Genomic DNA, 18,811 nt, shown 5'->3' with positions numbered 1-18,811 from the left:
TACTCTTCTTTTCTTCCTCCTCCTCCTCCTCCTTAAAACCAGTTTTCCATCCCTCAGCATTGGATTGGTAGCTTTGAGAGGCACCAGCCCTTTGGGGCAGGGGAGGCTAAAGTCCCTTGTAAAAGCTACAGAGCCCCAGGGTGCCATAGGATGGCGCTACAGCCCTGAAAGTGGGGTCCAACCAAGTGCACTCTTTCTCCAGTGCAGATGCCTTCAGGGCCAAGAGGAAGTGGGCCAGAGCCAAGGCTTTTGCCTGGAGTCAGCTAGGACTGCCCAAGAGGCGGGCAGGAGGCAAAGGAGGAGGACAGCTGGCTGCCTTGGGCTGTGTTGCCTTGCCAAGGCAAGGGCCAGCCCAGCTCTCCTCCTGCTTCCTGCTCCAAAAGGAGAGCAGCCCTTACAACTTCCCTCGTTTTAAGGCTTGGAGAGGCTGGGAGCAAAGAAACACCAACTCCCTGGAAACTTTACCTGAACTATTTTGGGCCCAGCACTGCTTCCAAGCAGGTGAGTCTTCACCTTGCAGCCATCCCCACTGCAAGACCTTGACACCTGGGGAACTGGGAGGGTTTGTGGCCCCAGAGCTCTCTCAGTCTCTCTGCCTCACAAAAGGACACTTCCCAGAATTCCATTGCATTCAGCCCTCAGGGGCAGTTAAAGAGGTGTCAAACTGGATTGTTGCTCTAGTGCGGACTCAGCCTGTCAGACACTATTTTGACTGCCCTGGCTCAATGCTGCGGGTTCCAGCAAAATTATTCTATGATTCTATTCCTTTGTAAAGTTTATGGAAACCTAGAGTCCTTGCCCCTTGTTCCAAATTCAGATCCCTTACCCATGTATTCCTGAGTAAGAGAAATGTACTGCAAAATCAGTGCTTTCTTTTCAAATGTATTAAAACTGTGGCGCACAACTTTGCTGGCTGTATTTGGAATCCTGTTGGTTAATTCATACTAGAATTTGTTGTTCTTCTTGTTGTGTGCCTTCAGGTCATTTGCAACTTGCAGTGATCCCTATCATGGGAATTTCTGAGGCTGAGATGGTGTGACTCAGACAAGGTCACCCAGTGGGTCTCCATGGCTGAATGGGGAACTGAACCCCAATCTCCAGAGTCCTAGTCCTGTGCTCAGACCACTTTACCAAACAGTTCAATTTGACGTGAAGTCTATGGCTTTCACACCCAGCATCCTTAGTTCTTTGTGTTTTTTTCAGGCTATGTGGCCGTGTTCTGGAATAATTTATTCCTGATGTTTTGCTAGCATTTGTGGCTAGCACCTTCAGAGAATGGTGGCATGGAGGTGTGTGGGGTATATACATTGTGTAACATGCAAATCACTTCCTCTCAACCAAGGGTCACACAGCGTATATAGCCCACACACCTCCATGTCACCATCCTCTGAGGATGCTAGCCACAGATACTGGTGAAACATCAGGAATAAATTGTTCCAGAACACGGCCACATAGGGTGGTTTTTTTTTTGGTGGGTTTTTCAGACTATGTTCAATTTGACTTACAATTATTGTTGTTTATTTATATTGTGCCATCCATGTACATGGTGTTTCCAAACAGAATAAAACATTTACAACTATTTCAATAGGATAAAATATTAAAATACAATACTGAGAGCCAGTGTGGCATAGTAGTTTGAGTGTTGGACTACCACTCTGCTCAGCCATGTAAACTCACTGGGTGACTTTGGGCAAGCCACATACTCGCAGCCTCAAGGGAAGGCAGTGACAAACCTCCTTTGAACAAATCTTGCCAAGAAAACCTCATGATAGGTTTGCCTTAGGGTTGCTATAAGTCAGAAATGACTTGAAAGCAACAACACCCACACACAAGTCCAATTCCTAGGTAAATCCCATTGATTGAGTAGGCCTTCTCTAGTCAGGATTAACAGGATATAGGCTACAGAGTGTCAAGTTGTTGCAAAGACAAAGGACTCTCCCTCCCAGATAAAATAGGGACAGTGATTTAAGAAGGATAGATGCCATATGGTAGGAACTGCCTTTGGTAAATTGGGCTAGTTGAGAGATAAAAATATCTTGGATTTAATGAGGCAGCAACAAAATATTATGGTCCATTTTATATGGGATTTGTTTCAATAAAATGTTATACTCCAGTTTATATTCCAGAAACACGGGACTTGTGTTTCTCAGGTTTCAAAACTATACTTCAGGGGTTGGCAGACTTCATGCTAGCAGAATCTTCTTTGTTTACTTGAACCTCAAGACCCATCCCATGGAATCTGGTGCAAAAGGCGTGCACTTAGAATAAATACATTCTAAGACTAGAAAATTGTTCTGAGTAATAAAACTGAATAATAAAACTGGGGATGCGGTAGCTCAAGTGGTTAAGATGCTGATTCTGTTGATGGAAAGATCGGCAGGTTGGCACTTGTGTTTCTCACACAAGTGTGCACCGCATGATGCACCGCATGATGGGGTGAGCTCCTGTCACTAGTCCCAGCTTCTGCCAACGTAGCTGTTCGAAAGCATGCAAATATAGATATAGTGTATCTGGTTTCCAGTAAGGTCTTGGACAAAGTCCACCATGATATTCTTGCAAAAAGGAGCTAGTAAAATGTGGGCTAGAAATGCAACTGTTAGGTGGATTTATAATTCGCTGACCGGCTGAGCCCAAAGGATGCTTAGCAATGGCTCATTTTCATCCTGGAAAGAAGTGACCAGTGGGTTGCCACAGGGGTCTGTCCTGGGCCCAGTGCTATTCAAAATCTTTATTGATTACTTGGCTGAAGTAATAGAAGTCATGCTTATCAAATTTGCAGATGACACCAAATTAGGAGGAGTAGCTAAAACTCCAGAGGACAGGATCAAAATTCAAAATGACCTTAATAGATTAGAAAGCAGGGCCAAAACTAACAAAATGAACTTCATCAGGGAGAAATGTAAGATACTAGACACTTAGGTAGAAAAAATGAAATGCATAGATATAGGATGGGGGACACCTGGCTTAAGGAGACTATGTGTGAAAGGGATCTAGGAGCCCTAGTACACCACAAGTTGAACATGAATCAACAGTGTGATGTGGCAGCTAAAAAGACCAATGCTATTTTAGGCTGCATCAACAGAAGTATAATATCTAGATCAAGGCAAGTAATAGTGTCACTCTATTCTGCTTTGGTCAGGCCCCACCTGAAATACTGTGTTCAGTTCTGGGCACCACAGTTTAAAAAGAATGTTGACAAATTGGAGCGTGTCCAAAGAAGGGCCACCAAAATGGTGAAGGGCCTGGAAACCATGCCCTATGAGGAAAGGCTTAGGGAGCTGGGTATGTTAACAACAACAACAACAACAACAACAACAATTATTATTTATATCCTGCCTCTCCCTATGGATACCTACAGGTAAAGATATGATAGCCCTGTTTAAGTACTTGAAGGGGGGGGGGTCACATTGAGGATGGAGCGAGCTTGTTTTCTGCTGCTCCAGAGACAAGAACATGTAACAATGGATGCAAACTACAGCAAAAGAGATTCCACCTTAACATTAGCTTACTTCCTGACAGTAAGAGCTGTTTGACAGTGGAACACACTTTCTCGGAGTGTAGTGGAGTCTCCTTTCTTAGAGGTCTTTTAGCAGAGGCTGGATGGCCATCTGTTGGGGATGCTTTGATTGTGAGTTCCTGCATGGCAAGGGATTGGACTGGATGGCCCTTGTGGTCTCTTCCAACTCTACGATTCTATGATTCTATGCAAGTAGATAAATAGGTCCCACGTTTGGTGGGAAGGTAAACAGTGTTCTGTGCAATCATGCTGGCCACATGATCACAGAGTAAGTCTCTGACAACGCTGGCTCTTCAGGTTAGTAATGGAGATGAGCACTGTCCCCTATGGTTGAGCATGACTTGACAACCTTGTCAACAGGGAATATCTTTATCTTTACCTTTAATAAAACCGAATCGAGCTTACACTCCTTCCAAACAAAAATCCCCCTTCCCCAGTTACCCCAAGTTTTCTTCCTTTCAGAAATATTATTGAAGGAGGTAGGGTTTTCTCGCTGCCATTGTTATATAACTTGGAGTCAGATTTGTTTGGTTGGTTGGTTTTTAGTCAGATGTATGCATATCGTCCAGAGATCTGACAGCATATCCCATCCACCTTCTCTGTACCACCATTGTATTGATCTGCAGCAATTCCCTATATAATTATATTCTCATTGCACTGGCTAACTTCCTGCATTTAAGTCTGCATCCACACTGCAAAAATAATCCAATTTGATCTTGCCTTAACTGCCATGTCTCAATGCTATGAGATGCTAGGAACTTTAATTCTGTGAGCTATTTAGCCTTCTCTATCAGAGAGCTCTGGTGCCACAAAAACCTATAAATCCCAGGATTCCATGGCACTGAACCATGACAGTTAAAGCAGGATCAAACTGAATTATTGCTGCAGTGCAGGTGTGGCTTTAGGGACATATGTCATTCTTCCCATTTGGAGTGGCATATTCTGCATTCTTTGACCTTCTCCTAGTCCCAAATAGTGTATATCAGCTACAAAGGGCGATGTGGAATCAGGGAAGTGATACTGAGACTTCGATCCCAGTGGTTCCTGTTATGAGCAGTTAATGCAGGAAGGTGCTAATCGGTGCACAAATGATGTTCGAATGAATAGCTCTCCCTTGCCCTGTGCCTGGCCCAAAGGGGATGGTGGTGGATAAAAATAGTTTAAACCTCCTGTGCTGGCATGTTCAATCTGATTCATATTGAAGCTGCTGTGACAGTGACAATGTGGCACTGCCAACATTTCTTAAAACCATTCACTTCTTTTCACTGTGTGCCACCGTTGCCACCAATATGTGAAAGTGAGACTCACCCACCCAACTACTCAGATGGCAGCCCAATGGGTCTTTTTAATCTCAGCACTGCCACCAATTATATGAAGGTGATCGCCACTATCCCATCAATTCTTTACTGTGAGACTTGAACTTGGGAATCCCTTAAGTGTCTCCTGCACTATAACTCTCTTTAGATGCCAGCCCTGTGGGTTCCATTTTTTTGCTCCAGCTTGGCACCAACTATTCTTTGACAGCCACACATCCACTATCTAATGTGTACCAAACCCAAAATACTTTTCTCAGTGCTGGTATCATTTTAATGTACTTCTGCTTGCTGAAACAAAGTCAGAAATCTATTTACAAGTCAGGCTGAATACAGTATCTGATTTAGTAGATGATATTCATAATGGATACAGTGTATAAATACTTTATTAGTTACACAGTTTAAGAGTTTCTTTAGCTTGTCTTTGTTACTGTTTCTTTATAGCTTTATATATGTTTCCTCACAGACTAAATTCCCACAAAATCTTTATTAAACTTTTGTATCTTATAATCCTTCTGTTTATCTGTGACTCCATTAGTCACCAAACATACTACAACAATTTAATTAAGGACACTGTTTGTCCCTTTCTTGGGTATCTAAAATGCTTTCTAACTGCCCTCACAGATGCCTATTCTAGCTGCAATGGCCACTCAGGGCACACTAAACATCAACTATTTTCAAACCTGTTTTTCCCTCTTATATACTCACTCCAGGGAGCAGTCCACACCTTTCCTTGGCTTGACTCTCATTAGCTATTGCCAAGGTACTAATCTGCCTGTTGTCTTCACACCTACACACTTTTATTATTGTTAATTATTGCCAACTCAACTTAGATTTATGGTGACTCTATGTATGAGAGATATCCAAGGGGTTATTCAGATGATGACAATAATCCCAGTAGAATGTGGGTTGAATTTTGCCATCCACATGTATTTTGAATGCATCTGATGCCAGCTCCCTCACTTAACCTGGGATAATCAATCTTGTCCTCCCCCCTGCATTTTCCTAAATAATTCACATTGTTGGCTGTGTGAATAATCAATACAAATAGACCCGAGATGAACCGGGATAAACCTCTGTATGTCTTGAACATGCTTCAAATGCATCTGCATCATCAACTCCATCTTTATTCACAGTGCTGACACATGTGAGCAACAGAACTCACAGAGATGCTCATAGATGTGATCTGAAACCTGTGTTTTTCTTTTTCTTTTCTTTTCTTTTGTACATACAGTTGGACCTTGGTATCCACAAGGAATCTGTTCTGGAACCCCCCCCCCCCCCCACGTATTCCCAAAAATGTGGGACCTCAGGTGGCACAATGTGCATATGCACATGCTGCCATTTGGGATAAGAGGGCTTGCCTTCTGCAGATGGTTAAATCCATAGATGGTTAAATCTGCAAAAAGGAGTGTCCACTGTCCTTTTTCAAAGTCAATATTTTTATTCTGTTTCTCTTTCTTTCAGTACAAGAGGCTTTGGGGAATCTGACTGTCTGTTAAGGACTGTGGAAGCTATTGTTGTTACTACTGCTACTACTGCTATTATAATACTACTATTATATTGATATATTGTATTTTAAAAACTGCCTTTAATCCTGTTTTAATATTGTAACATTCAGTTAGGTTTCAGTATTATAAAGTTATGTTTTTATTTATACCTGTCATTCATGTCTGGAGCTTTGTACATTTATTTCCCTTCTCTCCCCCCCCCCCCCCAGGAAAGTGAAGATGATTTTTCATGGCTGGATATGTGTGCCTTTGATCATTTTGATCATCTGTGTTCATTGTGGATCAGCAGTGAATGCTTGTAAAATTATAGAGGAGAGGGCAGACTGTAGTCATTTAAAGTTAACTCAGATTCCCTCTGATCTCCCGAGCAATATAACAGCTTTGGATATTTCTCATAACCAGCTCAGAACACTGCCAACTGCAAACCTTACCAAGTATAATCAACTCATCTACTTAGATGCAGGATTCAACACTATTTCTAAACTGCAGCCAGAGCTGTGTTTGACTTTGCCTTTGTTAAAAGTTTTGAAACTGGAACATAATCAGTTGCATGTCTTTCCAAGCAATGTCTTTACCTCTTGTATCAATCTGAAGGAGCTTAATTTGGGATCCAACATACTGGATGTGAAAAACGAGCCTTTCAAAAATCTGAAGGTAAGTGCTGTGATTTTTGCTTGCTATTTTGTGGGTGAGTGTAGTTGGTGGCATAGCTGGATCCAGATTTTGCATTGCAAAACAATTGTTCTGATCCAGGGTTCCTCTCTATCTACAGAGAGGACTTACAACTCTATTATTATATGAGTCTATGATTATCTACTTGGCCCTGCTCTCTATTTCCTGCCAATGTGTGATTCATCAGAAGATGGTGTATGTGTGGGCCTCCAAAAAGGGTGCTGTAAAACAAATGAGAAAGAAACGTGTAATAGTATTCATACCCTTGTATGTACCTTAATTTGCCTGACTGTTTGCATGAGTATCCACTGTTTGCAGATAATGTTAAGAATGGGCATAGTCAAATCATTGTGGGAAGTATATATCAAGGGCTCATACAGACAGGCCAAAATAAAACTGCTTCTGATCACTTTGGAGGTATGCTGTTTAAATGACACACACATCTTAAGAGTCCAGAAGCTGCACCAAAGCTTTGCTCCAGTCCTTATGACTGGAGCACGGCTTCTGGCCTCTTCGGATGCATTAATCATTTAAACAGGATACCTCCAAAGTGACCCGAAGCAGCTTTATTTTGGCTTGTCTGTATGGGCCCGAAGATTAAGGAAAATGTGGCCTACAGGCCTCAGGTGACCCCTGGAACCTCAGTTTGTGAGTCCCAACCCCCAAGAATCCCAAACCTCCCACACCATTTTAATTAAGAAAAATTATTTCTTTCAGCCCAAATATGACCTTGAACCAATATACACAAAAGGTGATCTGAGACCCTTTGCCACTTCACATTCATGGACAGATAAGGATAATTAGGCTATTCAACCTGAAAGCCAAATCTCGAAGTGATGTTGGAGACGGTGTGTGTGTGTGTGTGTTGGCACAGACTTATTTCTATTAAATGTGCCACACTTTTATTAAAGGGTAACAAAATTCTTACCAAGTATTCCTTTTGCCACCCCTTTGTTATTTGGTACAGTTATTCATCAGCATTATCGAAACAATAATAGTAGTACAACTAGTAATGTTAGCTATAAAGTCTAATTTGTGATTAGCTAATTAGCTGTATTGACTTTAAGAAGGCCTAACCACTAGAAGCTACATATCATACATCATTCCACTAACTGACCAAATCTGATATAATCTGAAAGGTTTTGCAAGCCCATTCCAGTAACTCTGTGTGCCATTGTAACTACTCTAAAAATGCAACTTAAAATGCATGCAATTTGTGACCTTTCCCCTATCTTTTTATTTATTTATTTAGAATTTGCAGTTCCTGGATGTTTCTCATAATAAACTAAGCTCTATAAAACTGGGATCCCAGCCACAATTAGAGAGTTTGCAGGAGCTTGTGGCATCTCAGAACAAAATTACTGAATTAAAGAAAGAAGATCTATACTTTCTTAGTAACTCTTCACTAAACAAGCTGGACTTGTCAGCAAACCCTGTAAAAGAGGTAAGCAGTTTATACCCAGGCTAGCAGTCATGGTAAATAGATGTATATTCTGACCCCCGTATCCACAGGATTGGTTAGTGCAGTTTCACTTCACCGTCTCTTTAGGAATCTTGAGGTCCTCCAGTGCAATTTTATGGTCATCATCTGTTGGAAAATAGTGTTTGCTGTTAACAGTTTGGACTTATGCACAGTACGGTTATGGGGTTTGGACTATAGTTTAATTTGAACTGAGAAGTATAGCAGGCCATAATACTGGCATGTGTTGTTAATGAAGTTCTTTTCAGATGAAGAAATATTAATGGAATCATTATGTCCTTTTCTTTATGATTGAGTGCCAATTTATACTAAAGGCAACATTGCTTTCACAGAATTGCCTTCATATTTGGATGTGCAAGAGATACTTAATGAATGTAAATTTCTAGTAGTTTCTGGCCAATGTTTCGATTAATGTAGATTTCACAACATTGCCACAGTGAGTGCAAAGCAGTAAGATCTGCAATTACAGTATTCATCTTTCTTTGTTCTTATTCCTTAAGTGCATCATGTCAATGACTTTGTTGTTGGTTGCTATCCTGAAATTTTCACAAGTACTCCCAATGAAATTAATTTATAGATATATAATATATATGAAAGTTACTTCTCAACAAAGGGGAATGGGGTTGTTAAGTATTCTTTCACCCTGCTCTGAAAGGCAAGGTGGTGGTGGAGGTATGGGGGAAAGAGTCTGTTCAGTTAGGATTCCTTTTGCTTGGACAAACCTGTGCTTGAGGGAACAGGCCCAGTGGGTGCAATCCCATTTCCATGTATTTGTCCATGAAAGAAACATAGGAAGGGTGCTAAGCAGAAACATGCTGATAATGCTTTGACAATGTATGCCAATTATCCATTGTATTTGGATTTTAAAAATATTATTTTTAAAAAAAATCTTGGGGAAAGAAAGTCTTATGTCTTGGAGCAGGCCTGCACAATTTGGAAGTAGGCAGGGGCCAAAATTAAAATTGCTGAACTTCTTCGGGCTGTGGATAGGTTTTGATTAATTATGATAATAAATTACTAATTTATTAATAATGAATAAGTATTAATTACTAATTTATTTAACTACAATGCTATTAATAATTATTAATGATTAATATTATTACTATTAATTCCATCCTCATCCTCCTCTGCCCTGATCTTTCTCGGGAGAAAGCCAAGCAGCGGAGGAGCCTTGAGCAGGGTGATCAGATGTCATAACCAGAATGGAGGACAAGGCACCACATTGCATATGGGTCATTTACTTAAAAAAAAAAGTCCAGATTTAAATGCTGCTTTAAAATTTCTTTCCAACTCTCAGCTACGAAATGTTTTTTTGGGGGGTGGGGATGAGAAAGTGTTGGGAGGGAGCGACTGCAAACATATTAGGTGATATATTCCAGGGGATGTACAATTTGCAGCCAAGTAAAGTTACACACTCCCAGCCTCGGAGGATGGCAAATCCCCTCTGAAGAAACTTGCCAAGAAAACCCCATGATAAGGTTGCCTTAGGGTTGCCATAAGTCAGTCATGACTTGAAGACACACACAAACAACAACAACAAAAGTCTGCAATTATTTCACACCTGGGAATGGGAGCCAGTGTGGTATAGTGGTCTGAGTGTAGGACTCTGAAGACCACAGTTGGATTCCCCACTCTGCCATTAACCCCACTGGGTGGGCTTGGCTGCTCTCAGCCTCAGGAGAAGGCAAGGGCAAACTTCCTCTAAACAAATCTTGCTAAGAAAATCCCATCAGCCTTATGGTTGCCATAAGTTGGAAAGAACCTGAAGGCACACCACAAAAAACAATAAAGCCTCAAGAAAGAGCCAGTGTGGTGTAGTGGTTTAAGCATTAGACTATGACCCTGGAAACCCACTGAGTAATCTTAGATAGGTCACGTTCTTTTAGCTTCCGAGGGAGGCACTGGCAAAACTACTTCTGAAGAAATCTTGCCAAGAAAATCCTGTAATATGGATGCAACAACAACAATAGCAACAATGGTTATGTCAGACTGAGAAACAGATGCAAAATATACATGATTTAGTTCTTCCATTTTGTTGCTGTTACTTTTAAACCTGTATACAGTCGGCCCTTCTTATACACAGATTTTTTATACACAAATTCAAGCATCCACGGTTTGAAAATGTTCAAAAAAAGTATAAATTTCAAATATCAAACCTTGATTTTCCATTTTTTAAATAAGGGACACCATTTTTCTATGTCATTATATTTAATGGGACTTGAGCATACACGGATTTTGTTATACATGGGGGATCTTGGAACCAAACCCCAGCGTATAACAAGGGTCCACTGTAAAGGAATCTTGTGGCACTTTTAAGACAAAGCAGAAAAAGAAGTCTCTGGCATAAGCTTTGGTGGACTCATCAATTTTGTCTTGTGCAGATCTGATGCTGATTGGATTTGAAAATTGTGTTTCAGTCCTTTCCCCCCACAGCTTTCATTGGATTCCTGATTGGTCTGTGGCAAAACAAGAAATTTTAAACTTCCAGCTGTGATGTGCCCTCTCTTCATCTGCATTTGTTTTAATATGTGTAAGCTCTCTTTGCTTCCCATCTCAGAGGAAAACGACTGTTGTTGTGTGCCTTCAGGTCATTTCAGACTTATGGTGATTCTCAGGGACCCTATCAGGAGATTTTTGGGGCTGAGAAAGTGTGACTCTGTCAAGGTTGCTCAATAGGTTTCCCTGGCAGAGTCAGGATTTAAAGCCTGGTCTCCAGAGTTGTAGTCCAAAACTCAGACTATGATGCCAGGTTGTCTCTGAAAATGAATAGCAACAACAATAACCACTTGACTGCAATGGATTCCCCCCCCCCCCAATACTAGAGCAGTTTTTAAAGAATGTTTGGATACTGAATTTGAAAAACACAATAACAGTGTCATGCCCCACACAGTCCTTTCAGAAACCTGATGTTTTTTTATCCATTTAGCTGAGCTTTGGTTAAGTGTGGATGCTGATACTCTGTGAGAGACAGTGTAAACAACCAGTAAGAACCCTCAAGTAGGGAAGGTCATGCAGTCTGACCCTCATTTTGTCAAGCAGGAAGGCACCCTCCAAGCTGCTCTCCACCCCCGCCCAGGACAGATGGGCAATTCTTCTCAGTGCCTTTGGGTGGATTTCCAGCCAGCAGGTCAAAGTCTTTGGGAAGCATGGGAGCTGAGCCTTCGCCTTTAGCCCCTTCCTCACTCTTTGCAGGGTGTGTGTGTGTGTTCTGGGCAGGATCTTTGCTTCAAGGCAAGTTATGGGGGAGCTGCGCTGGAGGGAGACCCTCTGGTGAGGCCCTTTGGGATTCAGGCAGCCAAATCTGTGCATGAAACCAGCACCCAAACAGAGAGGTTGGATGCTGGAAGGGCAGCCAATTGAGCAGATTAAAATCTTTAAATATTTGGGGATTTTATTCCAAGCTTCAGGAAATAGAAATGCTCATTCAAATTATGTCATTCGGAATGCACAAAGAACAACTATTGCTATTCAAATTATTTCTTCACCAAAGGAGCACAGTTTATTCCTGCTGCAATTAAACTGTTTATGGCCAAAGTACGAACACAATTGTTATATGAGGCCCAATTAGGCCACGCCATGCAGAAGCCAGCTTTTCAGGCTGGTCTGCTCCGGCCCTTAGTTTTAAAAACTGCTTTTAACTTATGTTTCTGTGTTTTTAAATGGAAAACTGATTTAATTGTGTTTTAACTTTTGTATTAACAGTTATTTAGTTGTACTGTGTTTTTAAATGGCTGTAAGCCACCTTGAATCCCATGCTGGGAGAAAGGTGAGATATAAAATGAATAGATGACGATGATAAAAAATATCATTACCAGGCTTTGTATCGGACTCTAGGAAATGGCATAAGTGGTCATTTTATAATACTGATTCTTATTCTCTGTCTGCAAAGCCGCCTATGCTACAGACCATTCCATTAATCATGGCTCCAGACCCTGATCCTTGGAGGACTATGGGGATGTTCTACTAGGAGGAGGAAGGGACAGGAACTTTTTAGTTTCTGCCAGCTCCCTCATGTATACTTAGGTCTGGATCCAACACATTTTACTCTACATAAGGCAGATTAGTGTAGTACTGGGGCATCTTCCCACTGCCCAGTTTTTACAAAGCTTCACCACTGCTTCAGGTGGTGGCTGAGTTGCCATTCACCAGTGCCTGGCATTACAATGACTTAGGGAAGCCTACCGCAACGTGGCCCCCTTCCATGGTGTTGGTAGACTTTCTGGTTAGAAATGATAAGAGCTGTAAACCAACACACTTGGGCAGTACTCAGTTGGAGGAGGCTGCTGTAAAGAATGATCTGATAGAAGCAATGCTATGCCGTTATACTCTTGTCTTTAAAATTACTAGATCTCCCCACCAAATCTCTCGTCTCTAGCCAAAAGTGTCAGGAAGTACTTGCAACAATTGTTAAAAATGTATTTGTTTGTCTTTCTAGTTTTACTCAGGCTGTTTCCGTGCTATTGGAAATTTATATGGTCTTATCATGAACAATGTTCCACTGGGTCAAGATGGTACAGAGAAACTTGCTTCCGAATTATCTGGTACAAGAATTCAGCATCTCTCCATGAGCCAGGTTCAGCTTTCACAAATTTCCAGCTCGACCTTCAATGGAATGCATAATACAAACCTCACCATTTTAGATCTATCTAATAATGGCTTGTCTGTGATTGAAAATGACTCTCTTGTGTATCTTTCAAATTTAGAGGATTTAAATCTAATGAATAATAATATTACACACCTGTTTTCTCATTCCCTCAATGGATTGTCCAATGTGAATTATCTGAATCTGGGATACTCTGATATCAGAAAAATTGACTCTGCTTTCCAATGGCTGAAACATTTAAAGGATCTTATTATGGATGGTAATAAATTTCTAGAGATTACTCCAAATACATTTAAAGGTTTAGATAATTTGAAAAACTTGAGTTTAAGCCAATGTAGTATAATTTCAATAACAAGTACAACATTTTCATCACTTGCCAATTCTTCACTGCAGTTTCTTAACCTTACGAAAACTGGAATTTATTCTATCAAGCCTAGGGCCTTTGCTTGGCTTGGGCATCTTAAAACTCTGGATTTAGGTTTTAATTACATTAAACAGAAACTCACAGGTCAGGAATTCCAAGGTCTTAATAATATCGAGACTCTCTATCTATCTTACAATAATCAGGTGAATTTGACAAGTGAATCTTTCAGTTCCATTCCTAGCCTTAGAAAGTTGAGGCTGAGAAAGGTAGGTTGCAGTAATCTCAACATCTCTCCCTCACCATTCCGTAAATTAAATAATTTGACAATCCTGGATATTGGTAACAATAATATTGCCAACATGAGAGATGATGTTTTTGGTGGACTCCACCAGCTTGAAATACTTGATATGCAGCATAATAATTTCGCTCGACTTTGGAAGCATGTCAACCCAGGGGGCCCCATTCTCTTCTTAAAAGGTCTTCGAAACCTGCGGCTGCTTGACCTGGAATCAAATGGTTTTGATGAGGTTCCAAGGATGGCTTTCCAAGGCTTATCTCAGCTAAGAAGCTTGAATCTGCGAGTCAATAATTTGAATGTGCTTCCAGAGTTTGTGTTTGATGACCTGACTTCTCTGACCTCTCTGTTCCTTGAGAAGAACCTTATCACAGCTGTGGATGAAAAAGTGTTCAGTAAGGTTTTCACACATTTGAAAGAACTAAATATGGGGTTCAACCCATTTGATTGTACTTGCGATGGTATAGCTTGGTTTGTTAACTGGCTTAATGGCAGCAAAACATTTATCCCAGGACTGAATAATTATCGATGCAACACCCCCTCTAAATACCACAGTAATTTGGTAGCCCAGTTTGATACCTCTCCGTGTGATAGTGCCCCCTTTGAATTGGTCTACATTGTGAGCACTACTTCAATATTGTTCTTCATCTCGGTAGTCCTACTCATCCACTTTCAAGGATGGAGAATACAATTTCTTTGGAGTGTGACTGTTAACAGAGTCCTTGGCCATAGAGAAATAGACAGGCCACAGCAGTGGTTTGATTATGATGCCTACATCATTCATTCCAAAAAGGATAAGAACTGGGTGTCTAAGAACTTTATTTCTCTTGAAGAAAATAATGAACCGGTAATTAGGTTTTGTTTAGAGGAACGGGATTTTGAAGCTGGAACATCTGAATTTGAAGCCGTTGTTGATAGTATAAGGAGGAGCAGGAAGATTATATTTGTTGTAACTGAGCATCTCTTGAAAGATCCTTGGTGCAAAAGGTAAGTTAAAAATATTCCAATAATTGCTTTTTGGGGGTTTTTTGGGGGGAGGGGCATATCTTCGCTAAAGTAAAACTAATTTTAACCTTTTAAGTTCATTGATCACTGCCAATGATCATTGTTAAGGAGTCGTAGGTACGGTATTATTATTTTAAAAAACCCACATTAAGCAATCATATCAAAACATTAAAACAGGTTTAAAAGGCTTAAAATAGGTGCACGTACACTGTAGAAATAAGGCAGTTTGATACCACTTTAAATGATGCAGCCCCATCCTATGGAATCCTGGGATTTGTTGTTTAGCAAGGTGAGTGCTGGTGCCTCACAAAACTACAAAACTCAGGTTTTTGTAAGATGAAGCCATCACAATTAAAGTGGTGTCAAACTGTGATTTCTTTTCAGGGTTCCACCTCATGAGCCAATGGATTATGCATAGAGACATAAATGTCTGAGTCTGAAAATATCTACATGTAAGCAAAATATTGTATGTACCAAAACAGATCTTAGTCTCTTTGTTTTTCCTTCAGGTTCAAAGTACATCATGCCATACAGCAAGCCATTGAACAAAGTCGGGATGCAATTATATTAATTTTCCGAGATGATATTCCAGATTACAAATTGAATAATGCACTTTGTTTGAGAAGAGCAATGTTCAAGTCTCGCTGTATTTTGGAGTGGCCAGCTCAGAAGGACCATCTGAATGCATTTTACCAGCAGTTAAAATCAGCACTTCAGTCTAGCAGCAGGATATTATGATTTATTATTTGTAATTGTTTTAAAATATTATAACAAACTCTTTTGGATTCTGTGGCTGAAATTACCCAAACTATATGTTATGAAAAGAATGGAAAAATGGAAACCACTCTTCCAAGTTCTTACGATGGCTTGAATGTTAAAATCATACCTCCAAAACAGTGAATGGTGTGAAACAGGTTCAGTTATATGTTAGATGCAGGCATTCAAAGCATATTCAAGGGCAATTATGGTTGAAATCAACTTTCCTTCTCTACCTCTGCATTAATCATGTGTTCTGCAACACATGTACTGTATGTGTTTGGAGAAGTAAGTGCAAAGAAATTAAATTGCTTGATGCTATAGTTAAATGAAATATCTGAGTTTTTAAAAATAGTTAATATGTTGATAAGGCAAGGCATATCTGTATTAAAATAAATAATATGCTAGGCTAATTAAACTGTTAGGTATTCAGAGTTAATCCTTATGGTAGAAGGACATATGCAGATTTAAATGCTGTCAACAGTGACAACATCATTACTACACTTGTTAGCCCAAGATGCTGAGTTGCACCTGCAATCAATACAAAAGGTACATTATAATACAGTACAGGGACTCAGGGCCTGAACAGATAGGCCAAAATAAAGCTGCTTTGGGTCACTTTGGAGGTATGCTGTTTAAATGACACACACATCTCAAGAGGCCAGAATCAGCATCAAAGCTGCGCTCCAGTCCTTGGGAATGGAGTGTGGCTTTGGTGCGGCTTATGGCCTGTTAGGATGCATGCATCATTTAAACAGCATACCTCCAAAGTGACCTGAAGTAGCTTTATTTTGGCCTGTCTGTTCGGGCCCTTACTGTTGACAGTACCTGCATCAAAGTATTACCATATGAGAGAGTGTTTTGCAACATACTTCCAGAATCATGACATCTCTTTCCAAAACTATGATGAGAAAGTGATAGAAATACTGTTTCCAGCTTCTGAGGTTTGCTTTACAAGAGGCCACTTGTTTTGTCTATGGCAAAATAAATCTTGTTCAAGTGTTCTAGCTAGGGCTGAAATCAAAGACACGGAGAAAAGTGAGAATAAAAATAAGTGCAGTATCTTCCCATTGCTATCCTTTTTGACCTCTTTCTTGGAAGGTTAATTTTTGAAGTTTTGAGCTTTTTCTACTTTTGTAGACTCCCCATGCAATGCAGAACACTGGTTTCCCCTCAAGTGCAGGCTATAGCCTTAACTAGAATGTCTCAATGGGCTAAGGATGTTTTCGAAACTGGTGAAAATTTCACTGGAGATGATTGATTTTTGTTTTAGACTGCCTTTGTATGATGCATCTGCAAGAATGCAAACAGGTATGTAATCCATATTTAAGAATACAAACATTTCCTACATATACTCATTTCTTAAAATGTGAGAGATGCAGCTACTCACCCCCTTCTTCCAGGATAAGCAGTACTATGCTCAGCACTAATCCATACCCATACCAGTTTAGACAGATGAGGACAGAGGATTGACATTTCCATGCAGGCCTTTTCTTTATGTTAAAGAAAATATGAAAATGTTCAACTCGCAGTAAAGGCTATTGTTTTCATGTAGTTATTTTATTTTGGGGGACTGCAGAACCACCTTCCTACTTTGGGAACCTCACTGAGACAATAAGGCATTGCCTTTCTCTATATATTCGTAGTATATTTGTGTACTTTTTATTCAAACTGAGTGCTGAATAGAAATGTTAATCATCAGTGTATACATCTCAAGGTTTATGATCTGATTTAGAGGAAGGTACACATTTTCCACAAATGTATATAAAATATGCAAAAGTGCATGTATCTGTACATATATAAATGTGTTTATTTCGGTGGAACTGAACTTTTAAGTTTTTCGGTAGGGTAATTTTGTAAAAAAATGTTGGGGAGTGTTGGGGAAAAGAGCAAAATCTAAACAGTGTCAGTTTTTGTACATGTGAAAGGCTACAATGGAAAGATTTCAAAGGATCTAAAGTGAAAATAAACGATCTTGTTTACCGAGGAACTGGTATGTGATGATTCCTTAATTACAGTAATTGGATTATCTTCATTGTGATGCTTTCATCTCATCTTTCTGATCTTCTTTTCAGTCCAAGTGACAAATTCTCTTGTCTAGTTTAAGCCATGAAAGCTGAGGAGGCTTCGAGGTGGTAATGACAGGTTTCTCCACAGGTAAATTACACTTTCCCTATTTAAAGACAAGCTAACAGATCATCCTGTATGTACCTCTAGTCAAGTAAAACAAACAGCATGTTATCTAAAGAACCATTTGACTAATTCTGGATTCTCAAGGGAAATTCATTATTTCTGTTTCTTGAAAAAAAGTCTCTCGAATGCTGCTGTTGCAAATCTTCTTTATATTAACTTAGGGGAGATTTATTTATGATTAGACAGAGTCAGAAAAATTCTGCTAGTATTCTCAAGGCTTTGGTTTTGCTTAAGGAACTTCTCTGAATTTCAGACACTGGGGAAAAAATAACTGATCATATATGTCCACCCTACACATCACATCACAATGTAAAAAACGGTTTTCTATTTGTTGGAACATGGAGGAAGATAATATCTATAAATTCAGAGCACACTGAATTCATGGTGAAAAGAGCTGTCAAAAAAATGCAGCTGCCATAGTGAAATGCGTTATGGATGCTCTGATTTAGAATTCATAATGAATTTCAAAATAGCCTAGGTGCAATTATGTTTGTAGAGGAGCTAGCTTGTTTAGTGGAGGATTAAACTTAATTTGTATAGCTGGTTTTGCCCAAAGATCTGATTTATGTCAAAACCATGGTAGACCCCCTTCTTGTGGGATATGTGGAGAATATCGGTGGCTGGATATGCAGACCCTAATGCCAACTACTCAGAGTCAAAATTATTGCATAACAAATGAGTTACAATTGATCATTCACAGTAGTGAAGGACCTCCAGGCCGATTCCGAACATTAAAATGTGGAGATTTTGCTATATGCAGGCCACATCTAGCTGTTTACATTACAATATAGACATTTGATTACCAATTTTAAAAGTCATTTTTCTCACATTATGTTGATTAGCATAGTGTGTAAAATCAAATTCTGCAATAGCAATTGACAAGTAAAAATCAAATGAAAGATACAAACTTAATTTCAGTTTATTTAATTTATTTATTTATGGTATTTATACCTTAAAGGCTATCAGAGCAGCTTCTGATTTGTTTTTGTTTTTTAACCTTGGGCACTATGCAAAATTATTATCTAGATTTACAAATATGCATTCCTTTACTGAAGTGGGGAAAGTGAATCTTCAACCCCTTTTCCCCCCCGCAGTACCCCTT

At 39.8% G+C, this 18,811-nt stretch overlaps 1 protein-coding gene across 1 annotated transcript; it reads left to right on the top strand.

Annotated features, from left to right (window-relative positions):
* The first annotated feature begins 429 nt into the window (after nt 1–429).
* Nucleotides 430–15,865, top strand: TLR3 (toll like receptor 3). The gene is made up of 5 exons (XM_089526987.1): nt 430–501; nt 6,551–6,995; nt 8,266–8,457; nt 12,929–14,742; nt 15,270–15,865. Exons 2-5 carry the CDS (start codon nt 6,561–6,563, stop codon nt 15,496–15,498), a joined length of 2,670 nt encoding a protein of 889 aa, XP_089383113.1. The 5' UTR covers nt 430–501; nt 6,551–6,560; the 3' UTR covers nt 15,499–15,865.
* The last annotated feature ends 2,946 nt before the right edge of the window (nt 15,866–18,811 follow it).

This window comes from Sceloporus occidentalis, unplaced genomic scaffold (genome assembly GCF_023333645.1).
Source record: "Sceloporus occidentalis isolate IW3139 unplaced genomic scaffold, rSceOcc1.0.p SCAF_5, whole genome shotgun sequence".
NCBI classification, from domain to species: domain Eukaryota; kingdom Metazoa; phylum Chordata; class Lepidosauria; order Squamata; family Phrynosomatidae; genus Sceloporus; species Sceloporus occidentalis.
This window is presented reverse-complemented; position numbering and strand designations above follow the sequence as displayed.

Coding starts and splice junctions, on each gene's coding strand:
- TLR3 (XM_089526987.1), top strand. CDS start 6,561: ATGATTTTTCATGGCTGGATATGTGTGCCTTTGATCATTTTGATCATC. Junction 8,458..12,928: donor CAGCAAACCCTGTAAAAGAG/GTAAGCAGTTTA, acceptor TTGTCTTTCTAG/TTTTACTCAGGCTGTTTCCG. Junction 14,743..15,269: donor AAAGATCCTTGGTGCAAAAG/GTAAGTTAAAAA, acceptor TTTTTCCTTCAG/GTTCAAAGTACATCATGCCA.